General features: G+C 48.6%; 1 protein-coding gene across 1 annotated transcript; it reads left to right on the top strand.

Annotated features, from left to right (window-relative positions):
- Positions 1-5,808: 5,808 nt before the first annotated feature.
- CAV3 (caveolin 3) lies at positions 5,809-19,798 on the top strand. The gene is made up of 2 exons (XM_017501601.2): positions 5,809-6,041; positions 18,559-19,798. Exons 1-2 carry the CDS (start codon positions 5,937-5,939, stop codon positions 18,898-18,900), a joined length of 447 nt encoding a protein of 148 aa, XP_017357090.1. The 5' UTR covers positions 5,809-5,936; the 3' UTR covers positions 18,901-19,798.
- Positions 19,799-21,100: the final 1,302 nt, after the last annotated feature.

Genomic DNA, 21,100 nt, shown 5'->3' with positions numbered 1-21,100 from the left:
GAAGGCAGTGTGGTGTATGAGGTGGGGCATGCTCTGAATCTCTAGGACGGTGTGTGTGGCTCACATCTGAGACTCAGGCCAGATGAAATTGAAGCCAACTCTTTTTGATTCAGAGACCAAAATCGTTTGGGAGGCTAAGTAGACAGAGACAAGGAGGAGCAATGACTTCTCTCTCATCCTCGCCCTCATGAATTCCACAGAATGAGGTTTCAGACAGAAACAAGAGCTCATCTTCAGGGCACCAAGTCTCTGGAACATCCTTTGGGTCCGGGGTATACTGTACATCACGGAGCTCAAAGAAACATGTAGAAACCCCAGCCCAGAGAACCCTACCCAAGCATCAGGACTCTGTGAATTCATAAAGACATTCTGAATGTCAAAGCACCTGATATTCTCAGAGACTGAGGCTCAACCTGGGCCTTGCTGAAAGAAAACAGCAAACACTGTTCCCACCCACAAGAATACATGCCCCTTCCCCACAGCCTGCTCCAGCATGGTCTCTGAACAGGGGGTTTTCACTGTTGGTCCTGGAGGCTGGAAACATTTCCATCTCTTTTCTTGCACCTGGGAAGCAAAGCAAGTTCTACCTGAGTATGGCAAGGGCCAGTCTCCCTTGTCCTGGCCTCTGCTCTTGGAGGGAAGTATAGCAACTTGGGGTTCACTTACTCATTCTCATTCTCTGATGGAAAATCAAGGTGAGGGTGGGAGGAATCTCAGATGTGGGACTCAAGTCAGAGTCTTCCTCCAGGTGGGGGAAGAAGGTAAGGAGAGAGAGCCTGCTGGCTTGCACATGAAACCAAAGCTGTCCAGACATGGCTCAGGGCAGCACCAGCCCAAGATGGCTCTGATGACCCAGGACTCTAAACAGGGTCTGAAAACTACATACAGCCCATGAGCCAAAATCTTGTTTTTATGATCTGGCTGCCACTTATTTTTGTAAATAAAGTTTTACTGAAACACAACCATGCCCCTTTGTTTAAGCATTTTCTATGGCAGCTTTTGAGGTGCCATAGGTACAGAGGTGCCCCACCAAGGGCAGAGGTGAGTAGTTGCGACAGAGATCATATGGCCCACGAAGCCTGAAACCAGGGCAGTGCAATCCATAGGGCCCCATGCTTGGGAGACGCCACAGCGTGGTTTCACCTTGTTAAAATTTTTAATCATTTTTTTTAACAAGGGCTAAATGTTTGTTTTTCTCTGGACCCCTCAACTTATGTAGCCCAGTCCTGCGTTAAAGATTTACTATATGGTCCTACAGTTTGCCTGTTCTTCTACTTTTTTAGTCCTTGGTTCCCTTTCACTTCTCCACCTTAATGTCTCTGGCCCCAGAAAGCCAGCCCCTTTCTGGAGCAGCCTATTACACCTCTGGGAAGCTTTGAGGCAGTCCTTCATGGTACCCTTACCAAGAACTGTATCAGCTATCATTATCAACAGGGCCACCTGTGAGCCAGACCCTGGGTTGAATCAGGCCAAAGTCTGCCACTTACTCACCAGTCCTTGGCACCACCCAGAATAAATCTCATCCCTTATACCTTCAGAGATTTGAAGAAAGTTCTTCTGTCCCTCCTGCTGAGTCCTCTTTAGAACCCAAAATTGTTCTGTTTCTCACAAGACATGTCTCAAGCTCTTGCTTAAAGGAGCTCCCTTCCTCTGTAGACATGATCTCAGAGATCCCTCTTCAATGATGGAGCCCAAATAGAGCTCCGAGTGTAGTCTGACCAGAGCACAGATGGGTAGAACAATCACCTCCATTATTCTAGAGAGCTTATCTCTGTTGGTGCATCCTGCATCCTGAGATCACGCTGTCTATTTTGGAACCCATTCAAAAAATCTCCCAGATCCCTGATGGTAGTGAAAGATGGTCTATTATGCTCATTATATAGGTGAGTAAACCAGCGTTTGGAAGGGAGTGGCCTGCTCATGGGCATACAGCAGTTCCTCTGTCTCCAAATCCCATGCTCTCCCCTCCACCAACTTGAGACTTTTTGGGCACTCAGTTACTTCATCTGTACAATGGAAAAGCTCAGTGTCTTCCAGCTCGAGCATGCTGTGATTTGTTCTCTAAATGCAGACCCCAAAAGCCAAGTCATGAAGAAAATAGAAGCTCTCAGCACAGATCTAAAACTTGTAGGAAAAATAAAAAAGCTTCCTTTCCTGCTGATGGTTCTAGACTCGCCAGCCTTGGAAACATTTGCATGAATGATCAATCTTGTTTGTTAATAGTATCCCTAGACTTGTTAGCTCACTGAGTTTTCAGACCATGGCACCATCACTTTCTTAGTGAGTCAGCCCATGTAATCGTTCCCCTTCCGGTTACTTCTGCTTTTCACACTCCACAAATTTGTCTTCCTGCACATCCCATTTTCAAAATTATTTTCTCTCTCTTTTCCCTGGCAAGCCAAATAACAACAACAACAATAACAAAAATCCTTTAAAATAAGAACTCAGCATCCTCCATAAAACGCCAGACACAAAATGTGCTCGGGAAAGCCACGCTGTCTCCTTAATTGCTTTCTCTTGTTAGCTGCATCACCCCAGGGTTGACTTGAAAGTTTCATCTGTCAGTACGTTCTCTTCATAACATTTTTCTGTGAGTACACAGGCCCTCTGGTGCCCCGTTAGCTTTTCCCACTCTGCGGGGGGCACAGACTCATGCACGGGGACTACAGGCAGGTTTTACCATCTACACTTGACTAGTAAGAACCCCGAGGCTCAGAGAGAGGGCTCAGAGCTGCTTTGAGATAGGATCAAGAAAGGACTAATGGTTCCCAGCTTCAGCACTCTTTTCACCAGCATGGTTTTTGGAAATAAGATTGTCATGAGGAAGTGAGAGATGACTTTTCTCTGCCTCTGGCATTTGGTTCTTTCCTCTCTGCCTCTCTGATTCCACTCGTCCTTCTGGCCCAGCTGAAGTCCACTTCCTTCCTGTGAAATCCACAATGTGTATTAGTTGCTCCACCCCCTTGGCCCTCAGCACTGATCACCAGCTAGGGGCAGTGACCCTTTCAGATAACAAATGAGCCTCCTTACACACACCAAGGCTGCCTTAGAATGAAGCCAAGCACATAATGAATCTCAACCAACAGTAGTTGCTATTGCCATTAGCGCTCATTGTTCCAGTGACTATGATTGTAAAACAAGCTCCGCCAAAGTCCAGTGACATAAAAAAATGATTATGATCATGGACTCTGTGGTTTAGATATTCAGACGGGGCACAGAGAAGACAGTGTCTCTGTTTCATGGTGTCTGGGGCTTCAGCTAGAAGACATGGAGGTTAGGGATGACTTGAAGACTGGGCACTAAGAACATCCAAAGCTTTGTTCACCCTCATGTCTGACGCTAATGTTGGCTTGACAGCTGGGGCCTCAGCTCCTCTCCATGTGGTCTCCCCACATGGGCTGGTGGGGCTTCCTCCCAGCATGGTGACTGAGATCCAAGGACAAGAATCCTGAGAGAAGAGAGCCAGAAAGCCAGCCAGGGAGGGAACACAGACCCTCCCTCCTGGTGGAAAGAGTGTCAATCTCGTCATCCTTGGAAAAGATGGCCTTCCATATTCATCACTATTATCCCGTTATTATCATTTCCCCTTTAGGATGATGAGTTCTTCCAGGTGGCTCTTCCATCCCTTGCAACAAGACTGCCATTGGCTGGCTGGCCCACCTTTCAGCAGACATATCTGGTTCTACTGTGGACAAAGCTTAGGCTCAGGCTTAGACTTCTGCCACATCCCTCATGAATACAAGCAGCAATGTTCTTTCTTTGTTCCGATCTCTTTGCAAAATATTTACATAGCTGGGACCAGGGGGACCTGGGGACCCAGGCAGGGGAATGGAAAAACAACAAGAAAGTGCTACCTCTGAATCCTAAGAGAGTTGGGGACAGAGTTTTCTAGTTGCCTTCCATTTATCCCTACTAACACTGTGGGGCTGAAAATCTGCTCAGCTAAAAATCCACAATTCCATCACCGTTTGCCAAGAGAGGAGCGACCAATGAGATATAAACAGAAGTAGTTGGGTGAGACTTCTAGGAAAGGTTTCTAACAAAGCCAACTCAGTGGGCAGATGTCGTTTCTTGCCCCTGCCCCTTCTTTCTTCTTGTCCAGACTCAGAGATGATAGCTGGAAGAGCAGCAGCCATCTTGTGCCTGTGAGTTGGCTTTCAGACTAGCAGAACAGAGGATGGGGGTCCAGATGTCTGATGACATCATGGAGCCACTATAGTACTTCTGAACTATTTGTGTTAAGTGAGACAAAAAGTTCCTATCTTATTCAAGCCATGATTATTTTTGCAGCCTTTGTATTAATAGCCAATTAATAGAGCATTAATCAGCCCTGGTTTTCCCTCTCCTACCTCAAACTTCAGCCAGCTCCAGTCCACCCTCTACCTGGACACGAGGGAACTTCCTCATACACAAATCTGATACTGACCCTCTCCTACTTTGAAGGCTTCAATAGCTTTCCAGCACCCCTAGATAAAATCCACACCCTTTAGTATGACATTTGGAATCCTGCATGCCCCCAGGCCTGAGCTGAGCTGTATCTTCCTGCCTCAACCCCAGACACCCTATGTTCCAGCCACTCCACACTTTTCAACATTCCTGTCTACACCACTCCTCAATACCCATAATCCTGTAACTTGAAGTGTTCCAGGTGGTAAGCTCCTACTTGTCTTTCCATACCTATCTGCAAAGCCACCTCCCACAGGAAGCCTTCCCTGATGTCCTCAGAGTAAGTCATTGACTCCTATGGACTTCTAAGGCAAGCTCTTGGTAAAATATCTCTGATGTGGCACTGACCACACAGTATTATAATCATGTATTGTTTTAATTGGTCTCCCCCCTTGACTGGGAACACTTCAAGGCAGAAGTGTCTTCCCACCCCTCCCCACCCCCGCTATTAGCAAATCCTGAATGAATGAGTGATTAAACAGGTAAATAGAAGCACAGACCCTGATCCCTGCAGATTCAGAGTTGTCATCCTTCGTGCTGCTGGGGCCTAGGGGATGGCTGAGTTATAGGAGGGCACAGAAAAACCGAGCAGGTCTCTAAGAGAGATGCACCCCACTACTGCATGTGGAGTATCTGGGGCCCAAGAACATCCCGGGAGCTGTTACTAGGGCAGGGTGAAGGGCAGCATGAACATAGACTTCATGTTCCCTCCACCGGGCATATCCCAGTGCAGGCTCAAGACAACAGATGGGGGGTAGCCCCCCAGCAGCTTCCTCTCCCTGCTCATCCCCAGTCTGGCTCCACACCACAGTCCATCAACTCCTGCTCCAAGTGAAAACCTCAGAAACTCGCCAAGCTCAGACCTGCTCCAGGTCACCAAACAGCAGGGCCAGGCACTGACCATCCAATGAGAAGCCTCACTACGTCGCATTTCCAGCTCCTGACGCCATTCCCAGGGTGGGAGAGCCCTGATAGTTATTATCTTGTCCCCATTTTACAGAGGGGGACAGAGTGGCCCAGAGAGATGAAGTGTGCCAAAGGTCACACAGCCAGCCAGAGGCAGAGCTGGGACCAACCCCGCTTCCCTCCATGGGCAGTGCTTCGCAAAGGAGCCCAAATGCTGACAGCAGTGGGGCAAATTCCAGGGGCCCCAGAAGGACAGCCACAGCCACACGACACATAGGAAATGCCAGGCCCTCTGCACCCTCTCCTAAGGCCCAGCGCCCCGAGGTAGCCCCCTTTAAGGAGTGCTCAACCTTCCAGAAGAGCTCCAGTCTTAATTTTAGCTTGGAGCCCTGCCACTGGAAGCTTTAGCGAGAGGCAGGCTGAAGTTATGTGGGACAGCTGTCAGCCGGCATGCTGGGTGGGGCCTATTTAGCTGGCAGGGACGTAAGTCTGGGGACACTGAATTGGTCTCTCTGCCCCAAGTATTTTCAGCCCCAGCCAGCCACCCGGCCTGGATCTCCTCTTGTGGGTGCCCCAGCTCCACTATGATGGCAGAAGACCTCGAGGCCCAGATCGTCAAGGATATTCACTGCAAGGAGATTGACCTGGTGAACCGAGACCCTAAGAACATTAACGAGGACATAGTCAAGGTAGGCTCTGCAGGCCTGCCTCGGCGGCCTGAGGGTGTCAGGTTTGCGAGACATGGGTGCTTGGCAGGGGAGGGTTTCTGCTGCAGACATGGCTTCCCTGAAAAGAGGCCTGTTGCTGTCATCTCCGTATCACCCCCAACCGCCCCCAAAAAAGGCTTGTAAATCACTGAAGGACCTTTAGCAAAATCAAGAGCAAAAACTTAGCCTCATCTCCATGATCCAAGTCCTAATCAGGGCAGGAGAAGCAAGTCACAAAACAAAAATCCCTCCTTACTACTGTGACGCTCCTGCCACTCACTCCTGGCCCTCGTCCTGGGAGGAATAGGAATGGGCAGCCAAGTTGGGTTCCTTTCCGTGCCAAGGGGCATTTCTGCGGCCTCTGCAGTGGGTGCAGGGTTAATCCCCAGAGGGCAGCTTCCAGCTGCCCCTCGAGGAGCACTCACTCCCCCAGAGCACTGGCCAGTGTCTGTCCCCAAGGGTGGGGGCTACACCCAGCCCTCCCCCAGCTCCCTCTTCACCCCAGGTCTAGTGGCCAGGACAGGGTACAGGGTGCCCAGGTCCCTGAAAGGGAATACTCCGGGGTGTTCAGCCTTCAGGGAATCTCCCAAAGTCTGAAGTTTGACCTCCTTCCTCACGTCCTGGTGACACTAGCAGCCCTGCTGCCTCCAGGCCCACACCTTCAATCCAACTTCCACCCATATCCAGAGGGATCTTTCTTTTTTCTATTTGAGACATGGTCTCTGTCTGTCCCCCAGGCTTGAGCCTTAACCTCCCAGGCCCAAGCAATTCTCCCTCCTCAGCCTCCTGAGTAGCTGGGATTACAGACAAGTACCACCACGCCCAGCTAATTTTTGCATTTTTAGTAGAGAGATGGGGTTTCACTATGTTGCCCAAGCTTGTCTCAAACTCCTGGGCTCAAGTGATCTTCGTGCCTCCCTAAGTGCTGGGATTATAGGCATGAGCCTCTGTACCTCGCCCAGAGGGATCTTTCCAAAGCAGAATTCCTCTGAGAATGGTCCCCGGCCACCAGCATTAGCATCACTGGAGGTGCTGTTAAGAGGGCAAGTGTCTGGTGCCTCCCAGGTCCTATGGAAAGGGTTGGAATCTCAGGCCGGTGCTGTCCAACAGGGACACTGTTACCACAAGGAATTTTAAATTTTCTAGCAGCCACATTCTAAAACACAAAAGCAAACAGGTGAAATTAATGTTCGTGATATTTTTCACTTAACCCTATATATCTAAAATAGTATTATTTCAACAAATAAGCAATATAAAACAATCATCACTGAACTATTGTGCAGTCTTCAAGTTTAAAATCCAGTATGCTTCCTTTACCCACTGTATATCTCAGTTCAGACTCCACATTTTCATCCAAAATGCCTGCTCTGCATTTAGATTTCATAAAATTTACAGGTGAAAATCAATTCACATACCTGTACTGTTTCAAACATTCTGTAAAAGTTTTTCAATAGTGAAATCAGGGTTTACATTTGAGTTAAAGTTAAGCAAAATCTAGAATTCTCCAGTTTCACTAGCCACATTTCAAGTGCTCAAAGCTCCCAGCCACTGGATCAGACTGTGCAGCTGAGGACTTGGTCTAAAGCACAGGGCTGTATTGCTGTCTTTCAGTGGGGCCCTCCCATGCTGGAGAAGCCTGGCCTCTCAACATGGCTGTGCAAACCCAAGACAATCTGGCCCCAACCTGCTGCTTCTGCCTGGTTTGCTCCCACCTGCCAGCCCACCCACCAGAGTCCACTCCTGTCCCATTGCCAGGAGTGCATGTCTCCTCTCCTCCAGGTGGCGAATGCCTCTCTCAGCCTCCAAGGCCCAAATCAAATGCAACCTCCTCCAGGAAGCCTTCCCTGACTCCTCCAGGCAATTAGTTGCTCCCACTTCTGTCCCCCTGCTTCACTCAAGACACTCCTCCACAAAAGCTCATATGCTGGATATTATATTTCTATACATCATTAGTGATGGAGATAGGGTATATATTATAGCACAGTGTAAAAGCTGCAATGGGGAAAATTAGGAAGCAAATTTCACAAACTTTAAAGCCCTCTATACATGTAAATAAAATTGTACATTTTATTTTGTTATTATTATTATTATTATTATGGTTATGGTTTTCGTCAGTGTGATCTACCAGGAATAGTCCTGGACTTGACTTTAATAGACTTGATTTCAAATCCAGGCCGTTTTACCTAAAAATGGTAACACTGGACAAGCAAACTATGTTTTCTGAGCCTTAATTTCCCCCTATAAAGTGGGAATAATACCATTTACCTCCACCAGGTAAACGAATCTCAACACAGTTCTGTGCAATAGAAATATAACGTGAGGACTGAATGAGATGAAGGGTTTGGAAGTGTCTAACACGGTCCCTGGCACCTGGCAATGATAAAGAGGGGTCTCAGAGCTTGCAGTCTAGAGGGCAAGAGCGCTAAGCCAGGAGCGTGCATCATGCCCAGGTAACCATCTGGTGCGCCCTGGTGGTTGCAGGGGGATGGGGAAGAGGACCGCATGGGAGAACATGGTTTCTAAAGGACACCCACAATGGGTGGTAAGTACAGAGAGAGCCCTCGGATCCCTTTGAGCTAGAAGGGAGCCAGCTCCAAGCCCCAGGCCTAGATTATGACACAGAGGGAACAGCGGGGGTGGCAGCACAGGTGTAGCAGCTTTACACAGCCTTCCTAGGGCTGAGAGATGTCCTTTCCTGGAGGCCTTTAGCCTTAAAAAAATAGCAAAGGATAAACGAGGGTGCCACAAATAATTTTGTCCAGAAGAGGTGGTGATTTGGTATGTCTTGGACATTCTCTGGTTTAGGGAGTTACTTGACTTTCTTTCTTTTATTTTTAGTGAGTAAGAAATGAAAAAAGTTTACTGCAGAACAAGGATCACAAAGCAGGCACAGATATATACCACATATTGGTTTAGGTAGATTTCAGGTCTATGTTACAGTCTGTTAAATAATAAAGAAAAGAAAGAAAGAGAGAGGGGACTGCAACTAGGAGGGATGGAACCAGCCTGTTCAGCCTCTCGATCACCCGGGTTTTGCCATCGATGGAGGAAAAGAGAGATGGGAAGGAAGAGGGAATTGGGGAGACAGAGAGAGATGGAGAAATAGGACAGAGGCTGAGAGGGGAGTGCAGAAGGCCCTGGCAGTGCCCCAGGTGGCAGCTGTCATGGTGGCCTCACAGGTGGTAGCAGTTTTCTCATGGGCTAGGTTGAGTGACATGGAAAGAATGCTGGAATGGGTCCTGACTACAGAGAGTCAAGTTCTGGTCCCAGACTGACACTAACTTGCTGTGACTCTGGGGAAATCTTTTGCCCTCTCTGGGCCCAAGTCCCTGGAGCCACCAGCTGCTGATGTTTCACATTAAAAAAAGCCAAGGATGAAGAGTAGGAGATAGACATGCTACCTCCATGGATTTGACCCCCAGTAGAGCGGAGGCACCCTCTTTTGACCCTGCCCTTAAAACCAGGTAGCCAAGGACAGAGGACAAGGCCTGTACACCCCAACAGACTTCAACTGTGGTCTCCACGGCTCGAGGCTGGGCCCAGGGCAGTGTAGAAGATCAGACTGGAGCTGAGGAATTCAGGGGCACACTCCCATTCCCATTGCCACTTGCCCTCCTCACCAACATTGATTCCACAAATCGCAACTGAATGCCTGCTCAGCACAGGCACTGTGCTGTCCCAGAGGACATGGTGATGAGCAGGACAAACTCGCTGCATGCAAACCCTCCAGGCTGTGGGGATGAAAATGTCTGCCAAAGGTCCCCAGGGCTCTCAGCTCACCAGTAGGTACACCCCAGGATGCCTTAACCTTCAGACCCAGGTTGGAAAGGTTCTAGCCCCACTATAGGCATACTTCAGGACCCCAGAGTCACCCCACAGTGCCCCCAAGTTATTTCTGAGAGGGGTCAGTGCCACCTCACCGACAGTGTTCTCTCCCTCCTCTCTCTCTTCTCTCTTTTTTTTCTCTCTCTCTCTCCTCTCTCTCTCCCCCTCCTCTCTCTCTCCCCCTTTCCTGACTCGCACATAGGCCCCCAGGCCCTAAAGCAATGATGCTTGAGCCCAAGAGTCTTGCAGGTCCTCCAGCTTCTGCAGTCAACTCCTCCCTCTTGAGCTTTTCCCAAGCTGCCCTTCAAGCTGGGGAAGGAGACAGACAGGATCCCAGCCCCTCCATGATGCTACTCCCCACCCCTCGCTCCACCCACATCTGCCACAGAACGCCTGACTTCTTCAGAAAAATGAACACCCATTTGCCCCTCAGCTCAGGCTACCCGACACCCAGAGGAACCAGATGCCCACCAGTGCTATAACGTCTTGTTCCAGGTTTGTGTTCATCAGGGACAGCCTGTTGCACAAAGATGAAACTGACCTGGTACCTCTCCTGGAGAGGAATCCAGTCCTGGGGAGAAGATAGGATGAGAACAATGAGAACATACAGGAGAAGGTGTTGAACACTGTAAATGAGTGCCAGATTGTCATGGGAGGTTAGGGAGGAAGAATTACTTTCATCTGGAAAAATCAGAAGCCAACTTTATGGAGAGGTGGCATCCATGGTGCGTTATAAAAATGAGAAAAATTAAAAATGTGTAATGGAGGAACAAAGCTTTCCAAAAAGACACAGAATAAGCAAAGGCTTTCCCAACACTGGGAAGAATGTTGAGCAGAGTTGGCAAATGTGAGAGACTGTCATTACCACTGCCCCTTCCAATGTTTATGATAGACATGAATAATGGATCACAGCACTGCTCCAGGAAGCCATGCCCCATCAGCTAGTCATAGTGAGTACAACAGATAACATTTCTCCACTGCTCTGTCAGCAGAAGAATAATGAACTATTGAAGAGGATTAGGACAGAGCATCTGAAAGGGAATTTGTAGGTAAGAAGGCAAGAAGGGCAGATTGAAGCTAAATCACGGAGGGTCATCCAACCCACCTGTCATTCCATATTGGCAATTCTTTCCTTTTGGAAATGTCTTGTCCTCTGTCAATGACCTCTAAGAAGGGCTACATCAGACAAATTCACACTGAGGTATCAGAACTTAGCGTTAAGAGGACTTCTGGGAATCAACAGATGTAGAGTTTTTCAAAACGCAGTCCACTTTCCCAGGGTCCAGTGGTGGGGGCACTTATTAAAATTCAGATTCTTTGACCTTTCCTCCAGACATTCTTATTCAGCTGAGCTCGTGAATGTTTGCACTTTCATGTTTGAGCATAAGTTTCATGCTGAGGCTGAGCACAGTGGCTCACACCTGTAATCCCAGCACTTTAGGAGGCCAAGCAAGGCAGGTGGATCACCTGAGGTCAGGAGTTCAAAACCAGCCTGGCCAACATGATGAAACCCTGTCTATACTAAAACTACAAAAACTTGGCCAGGCATGGTGGTAGTCCCCTGTAATCCCAGCTACTCAGGCAGCTGAGGCAGGAGAATCGCTTGAACCCAGGAGGCAGATGTTGCAGTGAACTGTGATTGCGCCACTGCATTCCAGCCTGGACAACAAGAGCAAACTCCTTCTCAAAAAGAAAAAAAAAAGTTTCATACTCAAACTTGTCAGCATGTCAGCAGACAAGTCCCATTCATCTTATAGAAGACACCTGGAGCCCAGAGTTATCCCTTCTTTTCCCTAAAGACAGACTGTATCAGTTATCAATTGCTGAGTAACAAATCATTTCAAAACTTAATGGCTTAAGGAAACAACCATTTTTTGACTTCTCACAGTTCCGTGGGTTGGCAGGACTCAGCTAGGCAGTCCCGCTGGTCTCACTGGGGGACTCTCATGCAGCTACAGTCAGATGGTGGCTGAGGCTGCACTCACCTGGGGGTTCTACCAAGCTAGAACATCCAAGATGGTTCACTCATAGGCCTGGGGTCCTGGCAGAGATGGCTGGAAGGCACAGCTCAGCTGTGGCGCTGGGGTGGCTGGGCCTCTATCTAAGTGCAGTTTCAGGCCTCCTTGTTCACGTGGCCTCACATCTTTCTATCAGGCGGCATCCAGCAGGGCATTTCCAATTCTCCAGCCTCTAGAGCACAACAGAAAAGTGGACTTCTAACATGGGAGCTCAGTGCTCCTAAAAGTAGAAGCTGCTGGGCTTTCTGAAGGCTTAGTTCTGGAACTGGCACAGCATCCTTTCTGCCACATTCTTGGGGTTAAAGTGAGTCACAGGGCAAGCCAAGACTCAAGATGGGATGAGACTACCTGAGGACAAACACGGAGAAGCATGGCTAACCGAGGATCTTTGGAGACCAGCAAACCACCCACTGAAAGCTGGTGCACAGTCAAGCCTAGGGCTCCACCCAGGGTATTTCTATTGCTCCCCATTCCAATATGCACCAAACTTCTTGAAGGCAGAGTCTGAGAGGACAAGAGAATAGATGGGAGGAGACAAGCAGTGAGGCAAAGACAGGGTTCAGTGATAGACAAGGAGCATCCTGCGGCAGGTTCCCCTCTCCCTCTCTCTCCTTGCAGCCCTCTGTTATCTCAGTCTCTTCCCAGCTCCTTTACATAAATCCAAGTGCTGTTATGCCCCAGCCCAGGTGGCCTAGGTCCCTTAGTGTAGTCCTGGAGCTGAAGAGAGGGGCTGGAGGGCTCTAGGATGGGGGTAGGTATATGATTCTACCTAGGAGGCTGTCAACTGCAAGAGCATCCTCTTGAAGGATGAATCAAAGATGCTCTAGACTCCAAGCTCCAGATGATTCCTGGCTACCTCTTCCTCCCATCAGAGCCAGCCTGTGCTGTGTTCTGTGCCTCAGCACCTGCTGGGGTATCTGGCCCCTGCAATGACCCTGCTGTCAGGCTGACCTGAGCATCACTATGCCAGTCCCTTACATGCCACGTGAAATACCACATGTAAGATACATGGCCCGAAACTGACACGCACAAGGGCCAAATACATTGTGGATGTTACCATGGTTATCCCAGATTGTACAGAATTCTATTATTTTGTTATTACCAATCATAACAAAAGATGCGGAGCTTTGTCATTTTTACAGTTTTTGCAGCTATCACCTCATTTTCTTTCCTACTTTATAGGCTAGTGCCTCTAAAACTGAGTGAAGGACCAGTTTTAACATTATTATTCCGATCCATTGTACAGCCATACTTTTTTTTGTAAAATACAATAAAAATTAATTACTGGAAAAATGAAATGCAAATAGGCATGCAGTTATAAGCTCCAATTTTTATTGTTAAATTCAATAGACACAAAATTACTGCATCAAATTTCTATGAATATTTCTAAGTACTCTCAACTTCTATAATCACCTTGTTGGAGACAGAGGGCACTGACTGTAAACTGCCCTTTAAGTAGCAAGGTAATAGGGGAGGAAGCCAGGACCCGGCAAAAGCTAAGCCACTCACTTGGATTTGCTGACTCTGAAGCTAACTCCATGTCATCAGGATCTTGGCCCAACCATCTCTGTGTAGAGTTGAAAAAAAGCAAACAACAAAAAAAAAAACCGTAGCATGTCAGAGAGAGAAAGTGCCATACCTCAAATCACACAGTAACTCAGTGGCCAGTGGAGATTAGGACCATATACCTACCCCTCTGCTAAGAGCTATTTCCCCACCCACAGAGATCCTATTTGAATTGTCCAGGGCCCTGGATGCCTAGGGACTGAGTCATGCAGGACTCTGGGGGAGGTATTTTTGACAGCGGGTGGCTGCTGGCCTCCCCCGCATCCTCAAGCAATGCCCAGCCCAGCTATCCTGCACCTTCCCCGCCCTCTCAGAGACTGTGGGGGCTGCAATGACTGGATCCAATTAATCAACCGGGTCCCTTGCTGTTCCAAAAATAAATATGCCAGAGAAGGGGACACCAACAGAACGTGCACCATTGTTCCCCCTTCCTCACTCTCCAGCCCTTCACTCTCTCCAACTGCACACAGTGTCCTAAGCCTCAGCCCGCAGATGCAGGCTCCCAGCCCACCACCCTCCAAGAAAAACCCATCTCCTCTCTGCTTCTGGAAAGGAATTAAGAAATGAAGTCACCGTGTGCTTGTGCTATACTGGCACGGCTGCCTAGAGCTGCCTGAGCTGGGCCTTATAAATATCTCCCCAGACTAGCATGCTGTGGCCAAAGCTCTCTCAATGCTCAAATCTGAGCTAGGGGAACAGCTGTCTCCTCCCAGCCCAGCCCCCTGAGAGCCTGTTTTCTGAGATTCACAGAAAATAAAGCACTTGCCCCATGCACAGCACCCAAAGGCAATCCCTGGAAACAATTCAAATGTTAGCACCAATGGCATCTGCAAATAAAAAAAAGAGAAGAAAGAAAAGAAAGAAGAAGAAGGAGGAGGAGGAGGAAAGAAGATAATTAAAAGACACACCCAGAGGCCATTGAGGGTAGGATTATTACTATAAGTACTATAATTATTACTGTAAGGAAAGGAGGACTCCATCCATCTTATCAATACAGACTGAGACACATGCACACACATTTATAACTAGGTAGGCTAGAGAACGATCTACGATGTCAACAGAATTTCTGAGATGTATTTTTGAAGGAAACTTCAGAGCATCTGAATAAATAATTACCATCATTGAGCAATATTACCATCAAAACAGCACCACATGCCAGGTATTGTGCTAAGCACTGCTCAAGAGATAGTATGCCTACACAAAGTGTTATTCAATCAGTATTTATTTGGATGTGTGGGTGGGTGGATGGATGGATGGATGGATGATACATGAGCAGGCGGATAGGTGGATAGATGGATAGATGGATAATGAATGAGTGTATGGATAGATGGTGGTGTCAGTCCGTTCTGCATTGCTATAAAGGAATACCTGAGACTAGGTAATTTATAAAGAAAAGAGGTATATTTTGGTCCATGGTTTCTGCAGGCTGTATGAGAAGCATGGTGTAGGCATTTGCATCTGGTGAGGCCTAAGGAAGCTTCCAATCAGAGCAGAAGGCAAAGAGGGAGCTGGCATATCCCATGGCAAGAGAGGGAGCAAGAGGGACGCCGGGCTCTTTTAAACAATAGCTCTCATGTGAACCAACAAAGCAAAAACTCACTCATGACTGGGAGGGCACCAAGCCATGATGAAGGATCCACCCCCATGACCCAAACACCTCCTACCAGGACCCACCTTCAACACTGGGAATCACATTTCAACATGAGATTTGGAGGGAACAAACATGCAAACCATCTCAGTGGGGCGTGGTTGTATGGATGAATACATGGGGAAAAAATGATCTCTGTTCCTCACAACAAGTTTATAAGAAATAGCAACCGCATTTTACAGATAAGGAAATGAAGATCAAGGAGGTAATCCCGCATCTGGTCAGCAACTCCACAGGAATGTGAGCCCACCTTTGGAGCCCCTGCTTCCTGTTGAAGAAAGCGCTTCATAGCAACCACCACCAGCTCCAACAGCTCAGTTATCAGCCAGGCACTCTGTGCCAGGCAGTGTTCTAAGTATTATTTACATGTCTTTTTGTTGTTGTTTTTCTTTTTTTTTTTTTTTTTTTTTTGAGATGGAATTTCTCTCTTGTTGCCCAGGCTGAAATGCAATGGCGTGACCTTGGCTCACTGCAACCTCCGCCTCCTAAGTTCAAGTGATTCTCTTGCTTCAGACTCCTGAGTAGCTGAGATTACAGGCATAAGCCACCAACACCTGGCTAATTTTGTATGGGGTTTCTCCATGTTTGTCAGGCTGATCCTGAACTCCCAACCTCAGGTGATCTGCCCACCTTGGCCTCCCAAAGTGCTGGGATTACAGGCATGAGCCACCGCACCCGGCCTAACATGTCTTAATTTAATTGATCCTCCGACAACCTGTAGGAGATAAAGCTAGGAAGATGAGGCATAGAAAAGCTAAAGAACTTTCTCAAGGTCATCCTACGATTAGGGAGCCACGCTGGACTCAAATGTCAGCAGTGTGACTTCACGGCCAGGGCTCTCCTCCACTCTGCTACCTCTGAGAGGCCACGCACAAATGACAGGTGTGTCACCTGGAGGAATATGCTGGGACACATGGACAAAGCAGGGAGGCTGCCGAGGGGCTGGAGGAATTGCTGGATCTTGGAGCTGGCTGGGTGGTTGGGGAGAAGGGGAATGGCCCAGCCATGGGGCAGGTCTCTCTCTGCCTGACAAAGGCCAGACCTCAGAGGGGACAGTCATGGCACAGCCAGGATCTACCCCCAGGGTCTGGAACTGGCTGGGGTAGTGCGAAGAGCACTGAATTCAACTTGGGACACCTAGATTTGACCTGGGACCTGTGAGAGCCTTCTCACCATACAGGTGGACAGACAGGATAGGGTGACCTGTGAATAGGGAGGCATTGTCCTAAGAAATGGTCACAAGAAAGACAGAGGGGCTGCCAGGTGCCAATCAGAGGAGGAAAGGGAAGAAGGTGACTACTGAGATGAAGGCCTCACCCCAAAGCCTCCCTGTGCTAGCAAAGTTCCTGGGGCCACAAAGTGTCCATAGAAGCCAGGCTAAAGGGCAGTAGCCACAGGCTGGGGCATTAGGCAGGTGGCAGAGTCCCAGCACCTTAATCAGCAGGATCCAGGCCCTAGGGGTTAGACTAGAACCTCTATAAGCAAGGGGAGCGAACATGACTTTTCCATCCCTGCTCTGATACTGCAGTCCCCCAAATTCCCAGCCAGGCACCACCTCCTAGAAGCCCTCCAAGAAGTGACATCATTCCTAAGAAGATGAGACCCATTTTCCATTTTCTTCCTCTCCTCCCATCCACGGGGGTCACATAAGAGATTAAGTTGTCTCTGCTGAAACCTACGCAGAGAAAGCTAGGGGCTGAGATTATGTAAGGAAGGTCCTGGGAGGCCCTACAGACCCAGGTCAGCTTTTCCATATCTTCTGCAGCCCAGAGTCTCACCCTGTAAACTGTTCTGCCTGCTAACTCACCACCCCAACTGGGGCCTCATCCTCAGGGATCCCCAGCCTCAGAGCACAGGGGATCAGGGACCTGAGGTGGGGTACATGATCTCAGAAGCCAAAGTCACATGAGAAAAGGGGACCCAACACTGTCTGAGCAACATGGTTCTAGTCACTCTCCTCCCCAGAAAACATTGCACTGGAAAGAAATGCACCAAAGCAATCATATCTTTAATATTAGATAAATATAAACACAAGACTCTTTTCTTTTTTCTATTCTGTTAATTCTCTGTGATGTGGCCATGTTTTTTATAATGAAAGTAATTTTAATAATGGTGATGCAATAGAGGAGAGGGTCCCCTCTCCATAACCAAAGTGGGAAAGGGACTGGCAGGGAAGATTGAAATTGAAGCCTTAGCCCTGCAGGCCCCCACACAGGCCCCTCCTGTTGGTCTGATTTGTCTGTACTTCTATTCAACCCCTTTTTATTTGAATGGCCCAGGAGCACTGCTAGAAACAAAAGGTCTCAGAACAGTTTCAGGCATTAGCAAACAGCTCTGCAACCTCCCACTTGGCAGGCTATACTAGTAACAACCACAGGGAGACCAGTTATTAAGCCGCTAAGTTGGTTCACTGCTGTTTAATCAACCATTGGATTTTACAGCCTCCCATCCTTTCATCCTCATGATACCACTGGAAGATGACCATTGACTCCTTCTTACAGACAAGACAGCTCAGGCTTAGTGATGCTAAGTGACATCACCCTGTGTAGGCAGCTAGGAAGGTGCTTCATGCATAGGAGGGCTAGAGAGAGGTTATGTGACGTGAGGAATCTCTGCTTGTTCACGGTCCAATCCACAGGTGCTCAGTAAATCGCTGCAGGATGCATACGACCATCCAACACCCTTCAGATCATAAAACAATAGAATCTGAGAGCTGTGGCTGTAGCACTGCCACTAAGTCACTGTCGGCTTTACGCAAGTCACTCATCTTGAGGGAGCTGAACAAGCATGCTGTGTCGGTCGGCGATGCCTAGGAACAACGGCAGCTTGGGCTCAGGAAGGAGCTTGTTAGAAATGCAGAGCCTGAGGCCCCACTCCAGACCTGAAACCCCAGGAGTCGGAATCCCTGGGGTGATGGTATGATCTGGATCTGTGTCCCCTGTAAACCTCATGTTGAAACGTAATCTCCAATGTTGGAGGTGGGGCCAGGTAGGAGGTGATTGGATCTCAGAGGCATATCCCTCATGGCTTAGTGCTGTCCTTGCAATAGTGAGTGAGTTCTCATAAGATCTGGTTGTTGTAAAGTGGCACTCCCACCCAGCTCTCTATCTTGCTCCCATTCTCACCAAGGGAGAAGCCTGCTCCCTCTTCTCCTGCCACGATTGAAAGCTCCCTGAGGCCTCACCAGAAGCCAAGCATATGCCAGCACCATGCTTCCTGCTCAGATCACAGACCCATGAGCCAATTAAACCTCCTTTCTTTATCAATTACCCAGCCTCAGGTATGTCTTTACAGCAATGCAAGAACAGCCTAATACAGGTAGGATCCGGCTTCCAAGGTTAACTTGACCCCTGTGGGATTCTGACACATGCACACACACACCCAAAAGCTTGAGAAGTGAGTGGCTTCTGTGAGTTGAGGTTTCTCTTTGCTGCCCCTGCAGGTGGATTTCGAAGACGTGATCGCAGAACCCGTGGGTACCTACAGCTTTGACGGCGTGTGGAAGGTGAGCTACACCACCTTCACCGTCTCCAAGTACTGGTGCTACCGCCTGCTGTCCACGCTGCTGGGCGTCCCACTGGCCCTGCTCTGGGGCTTCCTATTCGCCTGCATCTCCTTCTGCCACATCTGGGCAGTGGTGCCGTGCATTAAGAGCTACCTGATTGAGATCCAGTGCATCAGCCACATCTACTCGCTCTGCATCCGCACCTTCTGCAACCCGCTCTTCGCGGCCCTGGGCCAGGTCTGCAGCAGCATCAAGGTGGTGCTGCGGAAGGAGGTCTAAAGCCAGGTGGGGTAATGCGGGTGGCAGCGCAGGGGGCGTTGGGCCAGGCTGGTCCCCAGGGGACTTCTTCACAGGGGCTGCTGGTGAGCTCTTTCTCTCTAGGGACTGCTCCATACCCCCATGCTGGACCACACAGTGTAGGGAAGCCAGAAAGGAAAGACAGCCTAGACAGCCACAGAAGCACAGTGGCCCTTCGCTTTCCCCCAGCCCCACCACGATGCCCCCATGCCCAGGCGTGAGGGAAGATCGTTTGCTAAGAGGCAGCTACTGCAAGTCTTTGCATTCACTTGTACTGTAACAACATAAAACAGCACGCGGTTCCCACCCGGGGCTAACCTGTCCACATGCACCCAGGAAAGTGACCAGTGACCATTGGCATTAGGAGGGTGGCTCCAATAAAGGGTTTTGGCTGCATTTGGGGAATGCTGCATTTTGTTTGTGTTTGTAAGATTGGTTTGTGTCCTGACCAGCTCCAAAAAATGTACTTCACTGCCCTGAAAAATAGACACTGGAAAAGCTGGTTATCTCTTCACTTGGCCAAATCCAAGGAGCAGAAGAGAGTCTTTTTCTTCAGATTCTATTGCTTGCTGGGATTGCACATGTTCCTTGAGAGGCCATGTTCAAGTGACTTCTGTTGCCCAAGCCCAATAATGGGTACCAATGGAAGAAAATGGCCCCTGGGCTGGCAGGGGCAGTGACCCTCCCAGGGTACTGCCAAGAGCAGGACCTGGGTTCAGGCCTCCCCGAACTTCCTCTTTGGCTAACCAAGCCCCTGAAATGCCCAGCACTGCCACTTGACATGAGAATACCTTCGGCCCCAAGAGATGTGACAAAGGCACAAGGTCTAATTTGTGTGTGTATGAACTCACTATGGAAATACAATGCAATAGAAAGGGCATGTACATACCACTTCCTTACCACACACACACACACACACACACACACACACACACACACACACACGGTGCCTTTATCTTCTTTAGGGCTGTCTTTTCCAAGTGTACTATCCAGAATTTAGCCCTTAAAAAAGATGGGTTAGCATCTGTGGTCCAGTTTTTTTGGAAACACTGTATATTTCTCTCAGAGATTTTCAATAGACATTGACACATTAAAGGCTCTGACAAGTCCTGCAGTAGAGAAACCTATCTAGACCATTACACCCCCAGTCCTATCTGACCGTTTTTCTTTTTTTCTTTTCATGCAACACCCATTTAGGTCTCATATAACTAAGGTTCCACAGCACTTGACAGGTTTTTGGAGACATTATTCATGCCTGGCCATGAGCCCAGGGGTCTTGGGAGGCAGTGTGGTGGAGTGGACTGCACACAGCTTGGGAACTAGGATGCAGGCAGCCTTGGTTCTAGTCCTGCTTCTGCTCCTAGTTGCCTTCTCTGCCTCAATTTTATCATCCACAAAATGATCTCTAACATGCATTTTGGCTCCAAAATCTTACCCGATTTTGGTTTTCTCCTAATATCTTATGTAAAATTCAAACACAGGGAAAAGTTGAACATACATACCCATGTAGGCTATACCATTAACATTTTCCCACCCCAGCTTTCTCACACCCCTACCCATCTATCCACCCTCTATCCATCCCACCAATCTCATCTTTATGCATGTTTAAATACGTTGCAGATATCAGTACATTTTACCCCAAACACTTCATCATTCATCCCTTGTTTCTGTAGATGAGAGAGTTACAGTCCAGAGAAGTCAGCAACCTCGCCAAAAGGCACCCACCTAGCCAGCATTATCGCTGTGGCTCCAGCCTGCCGCCTGTGCTCTCCCTTGGGGCTCTTCCACATTGTCCAGGGTCTCGGCAGGCCCAGGCTCCCCCCGCTGAAAAGAATTAAGGCTGATGTTACTTATGTCCTCCTCAAAGGGCCTGCCCTTTCAAACGTCTCTTGAAATCACAAGGCCACCCATTTCAGACTTGGAATCTTGGGTTACGTAGAGAATTTGCCATCTTGGTATTTGCTATAACTAGATTTGACGATGACTCCAATTTTTCAAGCTCACTCTTTCTCTAAGGGCAGACTATGGTATGTGCTTAATGACCCACAAAGTTCACAGAATTGGAGACAGGACACACATCTGAGATGCATGGGTGTCTGAGGAGCTCTTCTCCCTCCAGGAACCCCCTTGAGAAGTAGTAGGCAGAAAATCGCACTGGGGGTGTGATGAGAATGGGCACAAG

Source organism: Cebus imitator, unplaced genomic scaffold (genome assembly GCF_001604975.1).
Source record: "Cebus imitator isolate Cc_AM_T3 unplaced genomic scaffold, Cebus_imitator-1.0 Scaffold281, whole genome shotgun sequence".
NCBI classification, from domain to species: Eukaryota; Metazoa; Chordata; class Mammalia; order Primates; family Cebidae; genus Cebus; species Cebus imitator.
The sequence above is the reverse complement of the archived record's forward strand: the minus strand, read 5'-3'. Positions and strand labels throughout refer to the sequence as shown.